We start from the raw sequence: 17435 nt of genomic DNA, 5'->3' as shown, positions 1-17435 counted from the left end.
AGGAACAGCCCCCTAAGTTTGCCCATAGCCTGTACAGAGAGATACCATAAAACTATGGCACATAGGGATTCCCCTGTACTAAGCACAATTCAGCAGGAACAGCCCCCTAAGTTTGCTCATAGCCTGTACAGAGAGATACCATAAAGCTATGGCAGCATAGGGATTCCCCTGTACTAAGCACAATTCAGCAGGAACAGCCCCCTAAGTTTGCTCATAGCCTGTACAGAGAGATACCATAAAACTATGGCAGCATAGGGATTCCCCTGTACTAAGCACAATTCAGCAGGAACAGCCCCCTAAGTTTGCTCATAGCCTGTACAGAGAGATACCATAAAACTATGGCAGCATAGGGATTCCCCTGTACTAAGCACAATTCAGCAGGAACAGCCCCCTAAGTTTGCTCATAGCCTGTACAGAGAGATACCATAAAACTATGGCACATAGGGATTCCCCTGTACTAAGCACAATTCAGCAGGAACAGCCCCCTAAGTTTGCTCATAGCCTGTACAGAGAGATACCATAAAACTATGGCACATAGGGATTCCCCTGTACTAAGCACAATTCAATAGTATTTTTTATTTCTATTTATTTTTTATTATTCAAAAATGTGGTTATAAATCTATATACATGGGGTTATGGATTATTATATTCACTGATCCATTTTTAGGTTGTGATCCCTACTGGATGTGTTCTTTTCTGTTGCAGTATTCATGATATATATTGACCAGTAGGGGGCACTCCTGCTATGCTTTCATGATAGTAGTTTAAACCAATAGATTAAAATGTGGTGGTTGCATAAAAATGTGAACAGCAGATTGCAATACATTTTATAAGCATTTTTAAATGCAACGTAAATGTGTACGGCGTGCATTCATTGTTTTTGCAGGTACTGTACCTTGCAGGCATTATGGCATTTTATGGCCAATGAATCAGACTGTTTGGTTATACACCCACTTATTGTACAGCGCTGCAGAATATGTTGGCGCTTTATAAATAAATGTTAATAATAATAAATTCCCCCTTACACTCAATTATGGGACCTCCCACATGACAGAGACTTGGGTGCGATACCAGGGGGCTTCAGGTTTACTGAGAATGGGCGTCAGGGGTTCCTAACCCAGCAGTAACAATGTAGTACAGGTACGGGACCTGTTATCCAGAATGCTCGGGACCTGGGGTTTTCCGGATAAGGGATCTTTCCGTAATTTGGATCTCCATAACGTCTGCTAAAAATCATTTAAATATTGAATAAACCCAATAGGGCTGTTCTGCCCCCAATAAGGGGTAATTATATCTTAGTTGGGATCAAGTACAGGTACTGTTTTATTATTACAGAGAAAAGGGAATCATTTAACCATGAAATAAACCCAATAGGGCTGTTCTGCCCCAATAAGGGGTAATTATATCTTAGTTGGGATCAAGTACAGGTACTGTTTTATTATTACAGAGAAAAGGGAATCATTTAACCATGAAATAAAACCAATAGGGCTGTTCTGCCCCAATAAGGGGTAATTATATCTTAGTTGGGATCAAGTACAGGTACTGTTTTATTATTACAGAGAAAAGGGAATCATTTAACCATTAAATAAACCCAATAGGGCTGTTCTGCCCCCAATAAGGGGTAATTATATCTTAGTTGGGATCAAGTACAGGTACTGTTTTATTATTACAGAGAAAAATGTGCATTATTTCATTAAAATGGAGTATATGGGATATGGCCATTCCGTAATTCAGAACTTTCTGGATAATTTCTTTCCGGATAAGGGGTCCGATAACTATAATTTTGACTGAGCCCCACTGGCCCCTGCTCCAAGTCCCAAGGGGCCAACCCCACACCGCTAAGCTCCTTCATTTCTTCTACCTTAGTCAGCACTATATGTGCATTTTAGGCTGCTTGTTGACTAATAATAATAAAAAAAAGTTTTTGTTTAGTTTTTGAGTTCAAAAGGCTTATTTAGGAATGCAAGCCCAAGTGCAAGGGCTAAAATAGTAACATAGCTGGTTTGGGGCTGACAGACGTGAGAATGTTGCAGGGCAAGACCATTGTCTGCTATTGGCTGTTTGTTTTGTGCACCCAAAACACAATAAATAAAGTATAAATAAAACACAACCATATATATATCTGTGTATAAGAGCTGACGTTCTATTACATACATTTTTATAAAGTACACCAATTGTGACAAGAAAAAAATGGTCTTTAATTATATCATTATTTGAATTATTTCCGTTGTGTTCAGTCCCAATCCAAGCCCCAGCCACAGGGCTGAAATCAGATGATCTGATTGGTGCAGAGACAGGTAGCCTTGCAGCCGTCCCTTATTGTAGGAAAAGTATTGCAATAAGAAGCGTAAGTCTTGCAATTGGAATATAAATCTTGATAGGGACAGTAATTGGCTGAAACAGAAAAGAGAAATTGTCAGTCAATTCTGAGATTGGTAGATCATTACGGTCACTATACACCTTCAGGTCCCAGATGCACCCAAACCCCCACCCATTTCCCATAACACCAACCCTCTTGGGGAGCAGACTGGCTTGCCTAACGTTCAACCCTTAACTTTACATAAGGTCTAATGATGCGTATTATGGCTCTTTAGCTGACGTAGGAACATTTCCCTGCTTCCAACTGCCAGTAGATATATGTCAAATACTGAAGGGGGCGCCACTGTGATAATGTCCTGACCTTGAATCCTAAGTAACAGTAACACCAAAAAATGAAAGTTTATCAAACAAATTAATATATATGTACAATTGCCCTGCACTGGTAAAAGTTGTATGTTTACTTTTAAAAAAAAATACAATAGTTTATATAAATACCCTGCTGTGTAGCCCCGGGGGCAGCCATTCCTGCACTGGTACAGCTGGGGTGTTTGCTACAGAAACCCTACTATAGTTTATATAAATACCCTGCTGTGTAGCCCCGGGGGCAGCCATTCCTGCACTGGTACAGCTGGGGTGTTTGCTACAGAAACCCTACTATAGTTTATATAAATACCCCGCTGTGTAGCCCCGGGGGCAGCCATTCCTGCACTGGTACAGCTGGGGTGTTTGCTACAGAAACCCTACTATAGTTTATATAAATACCCCGCTGTGTAGCCCCGGGGGCAGCCGTTCCTACACCGGTACAGCTGGGGTGTTTGCTACAGAAACCCTACTATAGTTTATATAAATACCCCGCTGTGTAGCCCCGGGGGCAGCCATTCCTGCACTGGTACAGCTGGGGTGTTTGCTACAGAAACCCTACTATAGTTTATATAAATACCCCGCTGTGTAGCCCCGGGGGCAGCCATTCCTGCACTGGTACAGCTGGGGTGTTTGCTACAGAAACCCTACTATAGTTTATATAAATACCCTGCTGTGTAGCCCCGGGGGCAGCCATTCCTGCACCGGTACAGCTGGGGTGTTTGCTACAGAAACCCTACTATAGTTTATATAAATACCCCGCTGTGTAGCCCCGGGGGCAGCCATTCCTGCACTGGTACAGCTGGGGTGTTTGCTACAGAAACCCTACTATAGTTTATATAAATACCCTGCTGTGTAGCCCCGGGGGCAGCCATTCCTGCACTGGTACAGCTGGGGTGTTTGCTACAGAAACCCTACTATAGTTTATATAAATACCCCGCTGTGTAGCCCCGGGGGCAGCCATTCCTGCACCGGTACAGCTGGGGTGTTTGCTACAGAAACCCTACTATAGTTTATATAAATACCCCACTGTGTAGCCCCGGGGGCAGCCGTTCCTGCACTGGTACAGCTGGGGTGTTTGCTACAGAAACCCTACTATAGTTTATATAAATACCCCGCTGTGTAGCCCCGGGGGCAGCCATTCCTGCACTGGTACAGCTGGGGTGTTTGCTACAGAAACCCTACTATAGTTTATATAAATACCCCGCTGTGTAGCCCCGGGGGCAGCCGTTCCTGCACTGGTACAGCTGGGGTGTTTGCTACAGAAACCCTACTATAGTTTATATAAATACCCCGCTGTGTACCCCCGGGGGCAGCCGTTCCTGCACTGGTACAGCTGGGGTGTTTGCTACAGAAACCCTACTATAGTTTATATAAATACCCCGCTGTGTAGCCCCGGGGGCAGCCGTTCCTGCACTGGTACAGCTGGGGTGTTTGCTACAGAAACCCTACTATAGTTTATATAAATACCCCGCTGTGTACCCCCGGGGGCAGCCGTTCCTGCACTGGTACAGCTGGGGTGTTTGCTACAGAAACCCTACTATAGTTTATATAAATACCCTGCTGTGTAGCCCCGGGGGCAGCCATTCCTGCACTGGTACAGCTGGGGTGTTTGCTACAGAAACCCTACTATAGTTTATATAAATACCCTGCTGTGTAGCCCCGGGGGCAGCCGTTCCTGCACTGGTACAGCTGGGGTGTTTGCTACAGAAACCCTACTATAGTTTATATAAATACCCCGCTGTGTAGCCCCGGGGGCAGCCATTCCTGCACTGGTACAGCTGGGGTGTTTGCTACAGAAACCCTACTATAGTTTATATAAATACCCCGCTGTGTAGCCCCGGGGGCAGCCATTCCTGCACTGGTACAGCTGGGGTGTTTGCTACAGAAACCCTAATATAGTTTATATAAATACCCCGCTGTGTAGCCCCGGGGGCAGCCGTTCCTGCACTGGTACAGCTGGGGTGTTTGCTACAGAAACCCTACTATAGTTTATATAAATACCCCGCTGTGTAGCCCCGGGGGCAGCCGTTCCTGCACTGGTACAGCTGGGGTGTTTGCTACAGAAACCCTACTATAGTTTATATAAAAACCCCGCTGTGTAGCCCCGGGGGCAGCCATTCCTGCACTGGTACAGCTGGGGTGTTTGCTACAGAAACCCTACTATAGTTTATATAAAAACCCCGCTGTGTAGCCCCGGGGGCAGCCGTTCCTGCACTGGTACAGCTGGGGTGTTTGCTACAGAAACCCTACTATAGTTTATATAAATACCCCGATGTGTAGCCCCGGGGGCAGCCATTCCTGCACTGGTACATCTGGGGTGTTTGCTATAGAAACCCTACTATAGTATATATAAATACCCCGCTGTGTAGCCCCGGGGGCAGCCATTCCTGCACTGGTACAGCTGGGGTGTTTGCTACAGAAACCCTACTATAGTTTATATAAATACCCCGCTGTGTAGCCCCGGGGGCAGCCATTCCTGCACTGGTTCAGCTGGGGTGTTTGCTACAGAAACCCTACTATAGTTTATATAAATACCCCTCTGTGTAGCCCCGGGGGCAGCCATTCCTGCACTAGTACAGCTGGGGTGTTTGCTACAGAAACCCTACTATAGTTTATATAAATACCCCGCTGTGTAGCCCAGGGGCAGCCATTCCTGCACTGGTACAGCTGGGGTGTTTGCTACAGAAACCCTACTATAGTTTATATAAATACCCCACTGTGTAGCCCCGGGGGCAGCCATTCCTGCACTGGTACAGCTGGGGTGTTTGCTACAGAAACCCTACTATAGTTTATATAAATACCCCGCTGTGTAGCCCCGGGGGCAGCCATTCCTGCACTGGTACAGCTGGGGTGTTTGCTACAGAAACCCTACTATAGTTTATATAAATACCCCGATGTGTAGCCCCGGGGGCAGCCATTCCTGCACTGGTACATCTGGGGTGTTTGCTATAGAAACCCTACTATAGTTTATATAAATACCCCGCTGTGTAGCCCCGGGGGCAGCCATTCCTGCACTGGTACAGCTGGGGTGTTTGCTACAGAAACCCTACTATAGTTTATATAAAAACCCCGCTGTGTAGCCCCGGGGGCAGCCATTCCTGCACTGGTACAGCTGGGGTGTTTGCTACAGAAACCCTACTATAGTTTATATAAATACCCCGCTGTGTAGCCCCAGGGGCAGCCATTCCTGCACTGGTACAGCTGGGGTGTTTGCTACAGAAACCCTACTATAGTTTATATAAATACCCCACTGTGTAGCCCCGGGGGCAGCCATTCCTGCACTGGTACAGCTGGGGTGTTTGCTACAGAAACCCTACTATAGTTTATATAAATACCCCGCTGTGTAGCCCCGGGGGCAGCTATTCCTGCACTGGTACAGCTGGGGTGTTTGCTACAGAAACCCTACTATAGTTTATATAAATACCCCGCTGTGTAGCCCCGGGGGCAGCCATTCCTGCACCGGTACAGCTGGGGTGTTTGCTACAGAAACCCTACTATAGTTTATATAAATACCCTGCTGTGTAGCCCCGGGGGCAGCCATTCAAGCTGGAAAAAGGAGAAAAGGCACAAGTTACATAGAAGATAACAGATAAACTACATAGATTGCCATTGTATTCTACAGAGCTTATTTGTTATCTACCATGTAACCTGTGCCTTTTCTCCTTTTTTCCAGCTTAAATAGCTGCCCCTGGGGCTACACAACAGCTTTTGTCTGACATCTACATTGCCTCCTAGCGCCCCCTGCAGTACATAGAATGAACTAAGGGCTAATGATCCCCTTCATCATAATCCACCAAGTCACCACTGTAACAAAGAGATAAAAAAGTGCTCTGTGAAACTTACTGCAAAGGCCATTATCACAGGCTGTCGGACAGTCTGCGCACTTTGGGCCAGTTTTATACGGGGTGCTCATTGTGCTGTCAAGGTTTCCCCTAAAATTGTAAGATAAGTATCATTAGCAGAGAGAATACGGAGAGGACATTAGGGATAGGGTACAGAACACTCTCAATTGTCCAAAAATCTCTTAAATTGTCCTGTTTTGAAGAGATGTTGGAAGGTTTTGTCCTGTACTAATGGTGCTGTCTAGTTACGTGCTTCTTCCCAAGGCACTGACAGGGGGGGGGCATTGCTTGGGTGCTTAATGCACAGAATGGGTTAATGCCCGGGGGTGAGTGAGTGTAGGATAGGCCAGACCGGGGGTGAGTGAGTGTAGGACAGGCCAGACCAGGGGTGAGTGAGTGTAGGACAGGCCAGACTGGGGGTGAGTGAGTGTAGGACTGGCCAGACCAGGGGTGAGTGAGTGTAGGACAGGCCAGACCAGGGGTGAGTGAGTGTAGGACAGGCCAGACCGGGGGTGAGTGAGTGTAGGACAGGCCAGACCAGGGGTGAGTGAGTGTAGGACAGGCCAGACCAGGGGTGAGTGAGTGTAGGACAGGCCAGACCGGGGGTGAGTGAGTGTAGGACAGGCCAGACCAGGGGTGAGTGAGTGTAGGACAGGCCAGACTGGGGGTGAGTGAGTGTAGGACTGGCCAGACTGGGGGTGAGTGAGTGTAGGACTGGCCAGACCAGGGGTGAATGAGTGTAGGACAGGCCAGACCGGGGGTGAGTGAGTGTAGGACAGGCCAGACCAGGGGTGAGTGAGTGTAGGACAGGCCAGACCGGGGGTGAGTGAGTGTAGGACTGGCCAGACCGGGGGTGAGTGAGTGTAGGCCAGACCGGGGGTGAGTGAGTGTAGGACAGGCCAGACCGGGGGTGAGTGAGTGTAGGACTGGCCAGACCAGGGGTGAGTGAGTGTAGGACTGGCCAGACTGGGGGTGAGTGAGTGTAGGACTGGCCAGACCAGGGGTGAGTGAGTGTAGGACAGGCCAGACCGGGGGTGAGTGAGTGTAGGACAGGCCAGACCGGGGGTGAGTGAGTGTAGGACTGGCCAGACCAGGGGTGAGTGAGTGTAGGACTGGCCAGACTGGGGGTAAGTTAGTGTAGGACAGGCCAGACTGGGGGTGAGTGAGTGTAGGACAGGCCAGACCGGGGGTGAGTGAGGGGAGGGGGCAGACCAGGGGTGAGTGAGTGAGGGGAGGGGCCAGACCTGGGGTGAGTGAGTGAGGGGACGGGCCAGACCAGGGGTGAGTGAGTGAGGGGAGGGGCCAGACCAGGGGTGAGTGAGTGAGGGGAGGGGCCAGACCGGGGGGTGAGTGAGTGAGTGAGGGGATTGCTTGGTAGCTGAATGCACAGAATACAAAGGCACTTACGCTGGGCAGTACTGGCAAACATAGAAGTATTTGTAAGGGCTTTTAGGGCAGTAGGAGACGCTGCATCCCACCATGTATGAATTGTACCACATGACCTGTAAGAACAAGCAATAAATACATTAATATCCTGGCACATAACTGCCCAGTACCTACTGATGTGGGGCCAATAGATTTACTGACAATATCCCCGTGTGATTCCCATATCATAGGCCTGCATCCCAAATATACAACCAATGCCCCCCCCCATACCCATCTCCATTCATTATTGGTCAGTTCTCTGTATCAAATTTTTTTACACTACTTGCACCTATCCTGCCCCCTGGCTGTCACTAATAGGGCTGCCTTGTTGTCAGGGTCATTGACCGGCAACCAATAACCATATCAACTGTTCCATCCTTATTGTTAATTGCCTATGTCTCTTCTCACGTCCTTTCCTACTGGTCTTATGTTCAGACATCCAAATGCCTGACTGGTTGCTAGGGTCGTTAAGTTCTAGCAACCAGATAACAGTTGAAGGTAGAAGATCTGGAGGCCAGTGTGGGTAAGTACATACATACAGTACTAATAAGAGCCCAAGACAAATCATGGCTTACCTGGGTATAATGTCCCGTAACCAGACCGGGGGATTTAGGCCCCACTCCATACTGAAAGTCATTATATTCGCTGTACCACCCTTTAACTGCCTCCTCCCAAGAGGCTGGATAGGAAGCCATGTACAGGTTTTCCCCACAGCCAAAGCCTAAAGGATTTACAGAAACATTTTGAGTAAAAATGATATATTAATGGCCCCTAACAGAATCCTCAGGTGTAAGGGGGGGTTACACTGGCCATGTAAAGCCATGAGTATCTGTAGTGGGGAATTGGGCTAAATCACCAGTTAGGGCCACAATTACAAAATTCTTGGTAATGTAACGGTGGTACGTTTATAATACCCAAGAATCCCTCCCTTCCCTGATACTCTCTGCTAAAGGATTACTCCTTATATGTACAGGCCCACCAATACCCTGCCCACTCCACCCATTTCCCCGCCCTCTCCACTCATTTCCACACCCACTCTGCCCATTTCTCCACCCACTCTTCCCATTTCCCCACCCACTCTTCCCATTTCTCCACCCACTCTGCCCATTTCTCCACCCACTCTTCCCATTTCCCCACCCACTCTTCCCATTTCCCCACCCACTCTGCCCATTTCCTTGCCCATTCAACCCATTTCCTTGCCCATTCAACCCATTTCCCTGCCCACCCCGCCCATTTCCCCACCCACTCCACCCATTTCCCTGTCCATTCAACCCATTTCCCTTCCCACCCCACCCATTGCCCCACCCACTCCACCCATTTCTCTGCCCATTCAACCCATTTCCCTGCCCACCCCTCCCATTGCCCCACCCACTCCACCCATTTCCCTGCCCATTCAACCCATTACCCTGCCCATTCAACCCATTTCCCTGCCCACCCCGCCCATTTCCCCGCCCCCTCTGCCCATTTCCCCGCCCCCTCTGCCCATTTCCCTGCCCATTCAACCCATTTCCCTGCCCACTCCACCCATTTCCCCGCCCCCTCTGCCCATTTCCCCGCCCCCTCTGCCCATTTCCTTGCCCATTCAACCCATTTCCCTGCCCACTCCACCCATTTCCCCGCCCCCTCTGCCCATTTCCCTGCCCATTCAACCCATTTCCCTGCCCAGGAAATGATGATAAAGCCCAGTTACATGAGTGCCCTGAGAGAATGGGTTCTGCTCCTGGCTAATCCAACCCAGTCTTGAAAGGACCTGGCTCTGTGCATAGGGGCAATACTGCTGTAACAGGAAAGGACCTGGCTCTGTGCATAGGGGCAATACTGCTGTAACAGGAAAGGGCCTGGCTCTGTGCATAGGGGCAATACTGCTGTAACAGGAAAGGGCCCGGCTCTGTGCATAGGGGCAATACTGCTGTAACAGGAAAGGACCTGGCTCTGTGCATAGGGGCAATACTGCTGTAACAGGAAAGGGCCTGGCTCTGTGCATAGGGGCAATACTGCTGTAACAGGAAAGGACCTGGCTCTGTGCATAGGGGCAATACTGCTGTAACAGGAAAGGACCTGGCTCTGTGCATAGGGGCAATACTGCTGTAACAGGAAAGGGCCTGGCTCTGTGCATAGGGGCAATACTGCTGAAACAGGAAAGGGCCCGGCTCTGTGCATAGGGGCAATACTGCTGTAACAGGAAAGGACCTGGCTCTGTGCATAGGGGCAATACTGCTGTAACAGGAAAGGGCCCGTCTCTGTGCATAGGGGCAATACTGCTGTAACAGGAAAGGGCCCGGCTCTGTGCATAGGGGCAATACTGCTGTAACAGGAAAGGGCCCGGCTCTGTGCATAGGGGCAATACTGCTGTAACAGGAAAGGGCCTGGCTCTGTGCATAGGGGCAATACTGCTGTAACAGGAAAGGGCCCGGCTCTGTGCATAGGGGCAATACTGCTGTAACAGGAAAGGACCTGGCTCTGTGCATAGGGGCAATACTGCTGTAACAGGAAAGGGCCTGGCTCTGTGCATAGGGGCAATACTCCTGTAACAGGAAAGGGCCCGGCTCTGTGCATAGGGGCAATACTGCTGTAACAGGAAAGGACCTGGCTCTGTGCATAGGGGCAATACTCCTGTAACAGGAAAGGGCCCGGCTCTGTGCATAGGGGCAATACTGCTGTAACAGGAAAGGACCCGGCTCTGTGCATAGGGGCAATACTGCTGTAACAGGAAAGGACCCGGCTCTGTGCATAGGGGCAATACTGCTGTAACAGGAAAGGGCCTGGCTCTGTGCATAGGGGCAATACTGCTGTAACAGGAAAGGGCCCGGCTCTGTGCATAGGGGCAATACTGCTGAAACAGGAAAGGACCTGGCTCTGTGCATAGGGGCAATACTGCTGTAACAGGAAAGGGCCTGGCTCTGTGCATAGGGGCAATACTGCTGTAACAGGAAAGGGCCTGGCTCTGTGCATAGGGGCAATACTGCTGTAACAGGAAAGGGCCTGGCTCTGTGCATAGGGGCAATACTGCTGAAACAGGAAAGGGCCCGGCTCTGTGCATAGGGGCAATACTGCTGTAACAGGAAAGGACCTGGCTCTGTGCATAGGGGCAATACTGCTGTAACAGGAAAGGGCCTGGCTCTGTGCATAGGGGCAATACTGCTGTAACAGGAAAGGACCTGGCTCTGTGCATAGGGGCAATACTGCTGTAACAGGAAAGGGCCTGGCTCTGTGCATAGGGGCAATACTGCTGTAACAGGAAAGGACCCGGCTCTGTGCATAGGGGCAATACTGCTGTAACAGGAAAGGACCTGGCTCTGTGCATAGGGGCAATACTGCTGTAACAGGAAAGGACCTGGCTCTGTGCATAGGGGCAATACTGCTGTAACAGGAAAGGGCCTGGCTCTGTGCATAGGGGCAATACTGCTGAAACAGGAAAGGGCCCGGCTCTGTGCATAGGGGCAATACTGCTGTAACAGGAAAGGACCTGGCTCTGTGCATAGGGGCAATACTGCTGTAACAGGAAAGGGCCCGTCTCTGTGCATAGGGGCAATACTGCTGTAACAGGAAAGGGCCCGGCTCTGTGCATAGGGGCAATACTGCTGTAACAGGAAAGGGCCTGGCTCTGTGCATAGGGGCAATACTGCTGTAACAGGAAAGGGCCCGGCTCTGTGCATAGGGGCAATACTGCTGTAACAGGAAAGGACCTGGCTCTGTGCATAGGGGCAATACTGCTGTAACAGGAAAGGGCCTGGCTCTGTGCATAGGGGCAATACTCCTGTAACAGGAAAGGGCCCGGCTCTGTGCATAGGGGCAATACTGCTGTAACAGGAAAGGACCTGGCTCTGTGCATAGGGGCAATACTGCTGTAACAGGAAAGGGCCTGGCTCTGTGCATAGGGGCAATACTGCTGTAACAGGAAAGGGCCCGGCTCTGTGCATAGGGGCAATACTGCTGAAACAGGAAAGGACCTGGCTCTGTGCATAGGGGCAATACTGCTGAAACAGGAAAGGGCCTGGCTCTGTGCATAGGGGCAATACTGCTGTAACAGGAAAAGGCCCGTCTCTGTGCATAGGGGCAATACTGCTGTAACAGGAAAGGACCCGGCTCTGTGCATAGGGGCAATACTGCTGAAACAGGAAAGGGCCTGGCTCTGTGCATAGGGGCAATACTGCTGTAACAGGAAAGGGCCTGGCTCTGTGCATAGGGGCAATACTGCTGTAACAGGAAAGGGCCCGGCTCTGTGCATAGGGGCAATACTGCTGTAACAGGAAAGGGCCTGGCTCTGTGCATAGGGGCAATACTGCTGTAACAGGAAAGGGCCCGGCTCTGTGCATAGGGGCAATACTGCTGTAACAGGAAAGGGCCTGGCTCTGTGCATAGGGGCAATACTGCTGAAACAGGAAAGGACCTGTTGCCCAAAAGCAGGAGGTATGGAATTGTCTAGAACATCATTGGCAGTGATGGGTGTGGCTTAATTAGGCAATTCCAATAATTAGAAGGGGGTGTGCACATACACAAAGTGCAGTATTCAAGTGCCAATAACACAATGTCATTTTCTTTACCAGGAATGGTGCGTTTATCTGAGGGGCTATGGGACTCGCTGCACGTCGCTGCCCAACTGGCTGCATTTATGGCCGCATCTTTGTTCCACACCTACAAAAAAAATAAAAGCAAAAATTCCTTGTCATTTCTACTGTCTGTGTTGGATCAGGCAGAGGGTTTCTGGGGCTTCTGCTCTTCTGTAGGAAAGTACAAGGAAGGGCAAGGGCCCCAAAACATTTTGCACTCTGGGCGGGGCATTGTAAATCACCCCTAAATGTTTTCTACTGATTCCTGGCACATGTTCTGGGCTGCTGGCACTTACCTGAGTTTAGGGACTGACTCTCAATATACAGTATATATATATATATACACACTATAACATCAAAGTACAAGGCTAATTAGTAATTAATTCAGATTACATGGCAGCATAGAAACCAGTGCATTCTGCATCAGAATGAATAATTAGCCCTGTGGTACCAACTTCTATGACCAGGTTCGGACTGAGCCACCGGGAAAAAACCCAGTGGGCCTTAGTGGGCCCCAGTGGCCTAGACCCCGACGTTAAACTTATGCACGCTCAGGGGAGGACATTGGGTGGGGGACCCTGCGGGGGGTTAGGGAGGCTCTGTGGGGGCTTACGGGGACTAAGCGGGGGTCCCTGTGGGGGGTTAGGGGTGTGGGGGATGTGGCCAGCGGGGGCATCTGCAGGACCCCTGGAGCAGCAGCCCTGGTGGGACCTGCACCCCCCAGTCCGACCCTGTCTATGACAGATGAAACCTCACTTTCAGCTAATGTGTTGATGATTTCACCCCTACTTTTCCCAACAGCTGCCCAGAGCCCACTGAGCATGTGCAGTGCCACTGACACACAAAAGATGGCCTATCAAAATCCAAGATGGGGCTGCTGGGGACAACTGTAAAGTTCTGGATCCTTGTTGTTATAGGGCTGCTGAACCTCGGGGCTCGTACAATAAATTCAACATGTGGCTCATTGGTTAGGCTGCACTGCGTTACCTGAGTTTGGGGGTTCTGCCCCCCGTATTTCCTTACCATTTTCAGCATGTTCCGTGCAGAGGGAGAGGCATTTCTCCTGTAGTTATTGTGGGCATTAATAATGATCTGAGTGACGGTGACATTATCAGTCGATATTGAGGAAAACGGGGGATCCGCCTGCAAAATTATTCAACAAATGGTCAAATGCAGAAATTCCCAGCAGCCTCCTCCACAATTGCCATGGTTATATCTATATATCTAGGAATTTACTCTAAATATTGATCTAATATTGATACCTCTCTGATTTCCCTACCAGCCAGGGCACCAATGCATCAGATTTAAAGGGGCAGTTCATCTTTAAGTTAATGTTTAATATGTTATAGAATGTCCTATTCCTAGCAACTTTGCAACTGGTCTTCATTTTTTGCTTTTCATAGTTTTTTTAATTATTTACCTTACTTTTCTGCCTCTTTATAGCTCTCTGATGGGGGTCACTGACCCCAGAAGCCACAAAACTGCTCTTTGAGGCTACAATGTAATGGTTATGGTTACTTCATATTACTTATCTTTCTATTCGGTCATTTGCCTAGCCATATTCCAGTTTTTCACTGAAATCATTGCCTAGTTGCTAGGGAAAATAAGACCGTAGCAACAAGATATCTGCTGAAATACCAAACCAGAGAGCAGCTGAACAAAAAAAAAATTAAATAACTGACGAACCACAAGAAATAAAACATGAAGACCAATGGCAAATTGTCTCAGAATATTAGTCAACAACCCCAAAGTAGCAAGCATTTATTGATATCAGTAGCAAAATTGCTTTGATAATAATAATAATAATAATAATAATACTTTGATTTGTCTACTAGCAGTTATAAAATTATTGCAAACATCTTATTGGTTGCTGCAGACTTGGTTGCACCTCTGTTTGTATCTGTTCCCCAGTGTTTTTCTATTGGTTTCCCATGCATATACTGAACTGAACATTGATATAGATAGATAGATAGATAGATAGATAGATAGATGATAGATAGATAGATAGATGATAGATAGATAGATAGATGATAGATAGATAGATAGATAGATAGATAGATGATAGATAGATAGATAGATGATAGATAGATAGATAGATAGATAGATAGATAGATAGATAGATAGATGATAGATAGATTGATAGATAGATGATAGATAGATGATAGACAGATAGATAGCTATAGATAGATTGATAGATAGATAGATAGATGATAGATAGATAGATAGATAATAGATAGATTGATAGATAAATAGATAGATGATAGATAGATAGATAGATGATGGATAGATAGATAAATAGATAGATAGATAGATAGATAGATAGATAGATAGATGGATGGATGGATAGATGATAAATAGATAGATAGATGATAGATAGATAGATAGATAGATAGATAGATAATAGATAGATAGATAGATAGATAGATAGATGATAGATAGATAGATATAGATAGATGATAGATAGATAGATAGATAGATAGATATAGATAGATAAATAGATAGATGATAGATAGATAGATAGATAGATAGATAGATAGATAGATAGATAGATAGATAGATGATAGATAGATAGATAGATAGATGATAGATACATAGATACATAGATACATAGATAGATAGATGATAGATAAATAATAGATAGATAGATAGATAGATAGATACGTGTTGCTGCTGCTGGAGTCATGTTGTGTGACAACAACCAAGAATATAGTAATGATATAAAGATCCGGTTACCTACCGACTCAACTGCGAGTGCCATGAATGCCGCAATACACAGGGCACCAATCAGCATCATTTTCCTGGTTCAAGGTAAAACAAAAAAATCATTTTTGTTGATGTAAATAGAGTTTAAAGAAAAATTCAGTTTCTATAAACCTACAGTATGGGTAAGTGGGCAAATCTGATCAGAATAGAAGCATTTATGGGAAAAAATTGATTTTTTTCTTTTTCTTACTGGAAATGTTGGGCATATGGCCCCTATGCACATTTATACTGCCATAATCTGCTCTCCAGAGGGGCAATAAGCACAGGGGCTGATATACAGTATATAAACCATCATGAAAACTGCAGGGCTACTACTACTTGTTTGTTGGGTCGTATAATATTTCTTTCTTTTATAAAGTATTTGTTAAGTATTCTGCAGTGGGGGAGGGGGCTGGCATTTTATAATACATCTGTATAATTAAACATTTTAAAAAAACACATATTTTAATGGTTACTAGTTACTAGTATGATTCACCTTCAGGTTAACTTATAGTATGCTATAGAATGGCACCTATTTAATTGGGCTTTATTTTGTTTTTATTTGTCATAGTTTGTGAATTATTGGTCTTCCTCTTCCGACTCTTACAACTGGGGGTCACTGACCCCGGCAACCAAACCAACTATTGTGAAGCTGCAATTTTATTGTTATTGTTACTTATCTTTCTATTTTGGCCCTCCTCTATTCATATTCCTGTCTCTGTTCAAACCTCTGCCTGGTTGCTAGGTTAAATTAGACCCTGGCAACCAGATAGCTGCTCAGATTGCAAACTGGAGAGCTATATAGGACCCATTATCCAGAATACTCGGGACCAAGGGTATTCCGGATAAGGGGTCTTTCCATAATTTGGATCTCAATACCTTAAGTCTACTAAAAAATCAATTAAACAATTAATCAAACCCAATAGGATTGTTTTGCATCCAATAAGGATTAATTATCTTAGTTGGGATCAATTACAAGGTTCTGTTTTATTTCTACATAGTAAAAGGAAATCAGTTTTAAAATTCTGAATTATCTGATTAAAATGGAGTCTATGGGAGACGGGCATTCCGTAATTCGGAGCTTTCTGGATAACAGGTTTCCGGATAAGGGATCCCATACCTGTATATATATATAGGGATGAACACTTTTTTTTTTTGCCTGATTCAGCCCATTGAAACCAATACATGTAAAAAAAGATGAAAAAAAAAAAAGGTAAAAACCCACTGACTCCAAAGCACTTTGCAAAATTTTGCTGATTTTTCTGCAGTTTTGCAGATTTTTTTCACCAAACCAATATGGGTATTCCTTATCTTTCTATTTTGGCCCTCCTCTATTCATATTCCTGTCTCTAGTCAAACCTCTGCCTGGTTGCTAGGTTAAATTAGACCCTGGCAACCAGATAGCTGCTCAAATTGCAAAATTGTGTTGCAAAGATACCTTATATAAGAAAACATTTTATCTAGATATATATATATATATATATATATATATATATATAGGGATGAGCACTTTTTTGCCTGATTCAGCCCACTGAAACCAATACACTTAATAAAAGGAAAACATTCTGAGAAAAAACCCACTCCACTTGGCAAAATTTTGCAGATTTTTCTGCAGTTTTGCAGTTTTTTTCCGCTGTTTTGCAGTTTTTTTCCGCTGTTTTGCTCAGTGCATATTATATAGTACCTAGGAGTAAAGATAAGTGGAGTAAAGGAAGGGATAGAGTAGCAGAGTGCGACCTACCTGTGTGTGGGAGCAGGTTCTGCTGGGAGTCTGTGTAAGGATGTATGTGAGATGCTGAGGAGGCAGAATATATATCCCAGGGATGCCCCCAGTCCCTATCATGTAAAGCCTGTTATACGCCACATTCTTTAGAAGCGCCTGAGGGCAAGTGTGACATTAGGGACACTAAGTATCTGTCACTCTTCCTATTGTCCAACAGCGAGCGGGTCTGACAGGCGCAGCCGTGACCCACCCTACAGCCCAGCCGACCGTAGTAATTTACACCCCCTGTTAAACGACCGAGACTGCAAAATTGCGTGACACACGTTCAAACATGGGGGGGACCAGTTTTTTGAGTTTGAACAACAAAAACTCGTTTATTAGGGCAGGTAGGAGACTGTAGGAATATGGCACTTACTGGGGCCTGTATCTCATATGTTACATTCCCCTGAGCAGGCCTGGACTGGGATTCAG

At 46.6% G+C, this 17435-nt stretch overlaps 1 protein-coding gene across 1 annotated transcript; it reads right to left on the bottom strand.

Annotated features, from left to right (window-relative positions):
• Positions 1–1636: 1636 nt before the first annotated feature.
• Positions 1637–17015, bottom strand: crisp1.3 (cysteine-rich secretory protein 1 gene 3). Its single transcript, NM_001008203.1, is given in 8 exon segments — positions 1637–2394; positions 6526–6614; positions 7932–8026; positions 8525–8670; positions 12494–12584; positions 13523–13642; positions 15237–15297; positions 16983–17015. Coding segments are annotated over 7 exon segments (723 nt in total). The 5' UTR covers positions 15294–15297; positions 16983–17015; the 3' UTR covers positions 1637–2269.
• Positions 17016–17435: the final 420 nt, after the last annotated feature.

The sequence above is a fragment of the Xenopus tropicalis genome, chromosome 5 (assembly GCF_000004195.4).
Source record: "Xenopus tropicalis strain Nigerian chromosome 5, UCB_Xtro_10.0, whole genome shotgun sequence".
Classification (NCBI taxonomy): Eukaryota; Metazoa; Chordata; class Amphibia; order Anura; family Pipidae; genus Xenopus; species Xenopus tropicalis.
Note: the sequence above shows the minus strand (reverse complement) of the source record. Positions and strands in the feature narration are given on the sequence as shown.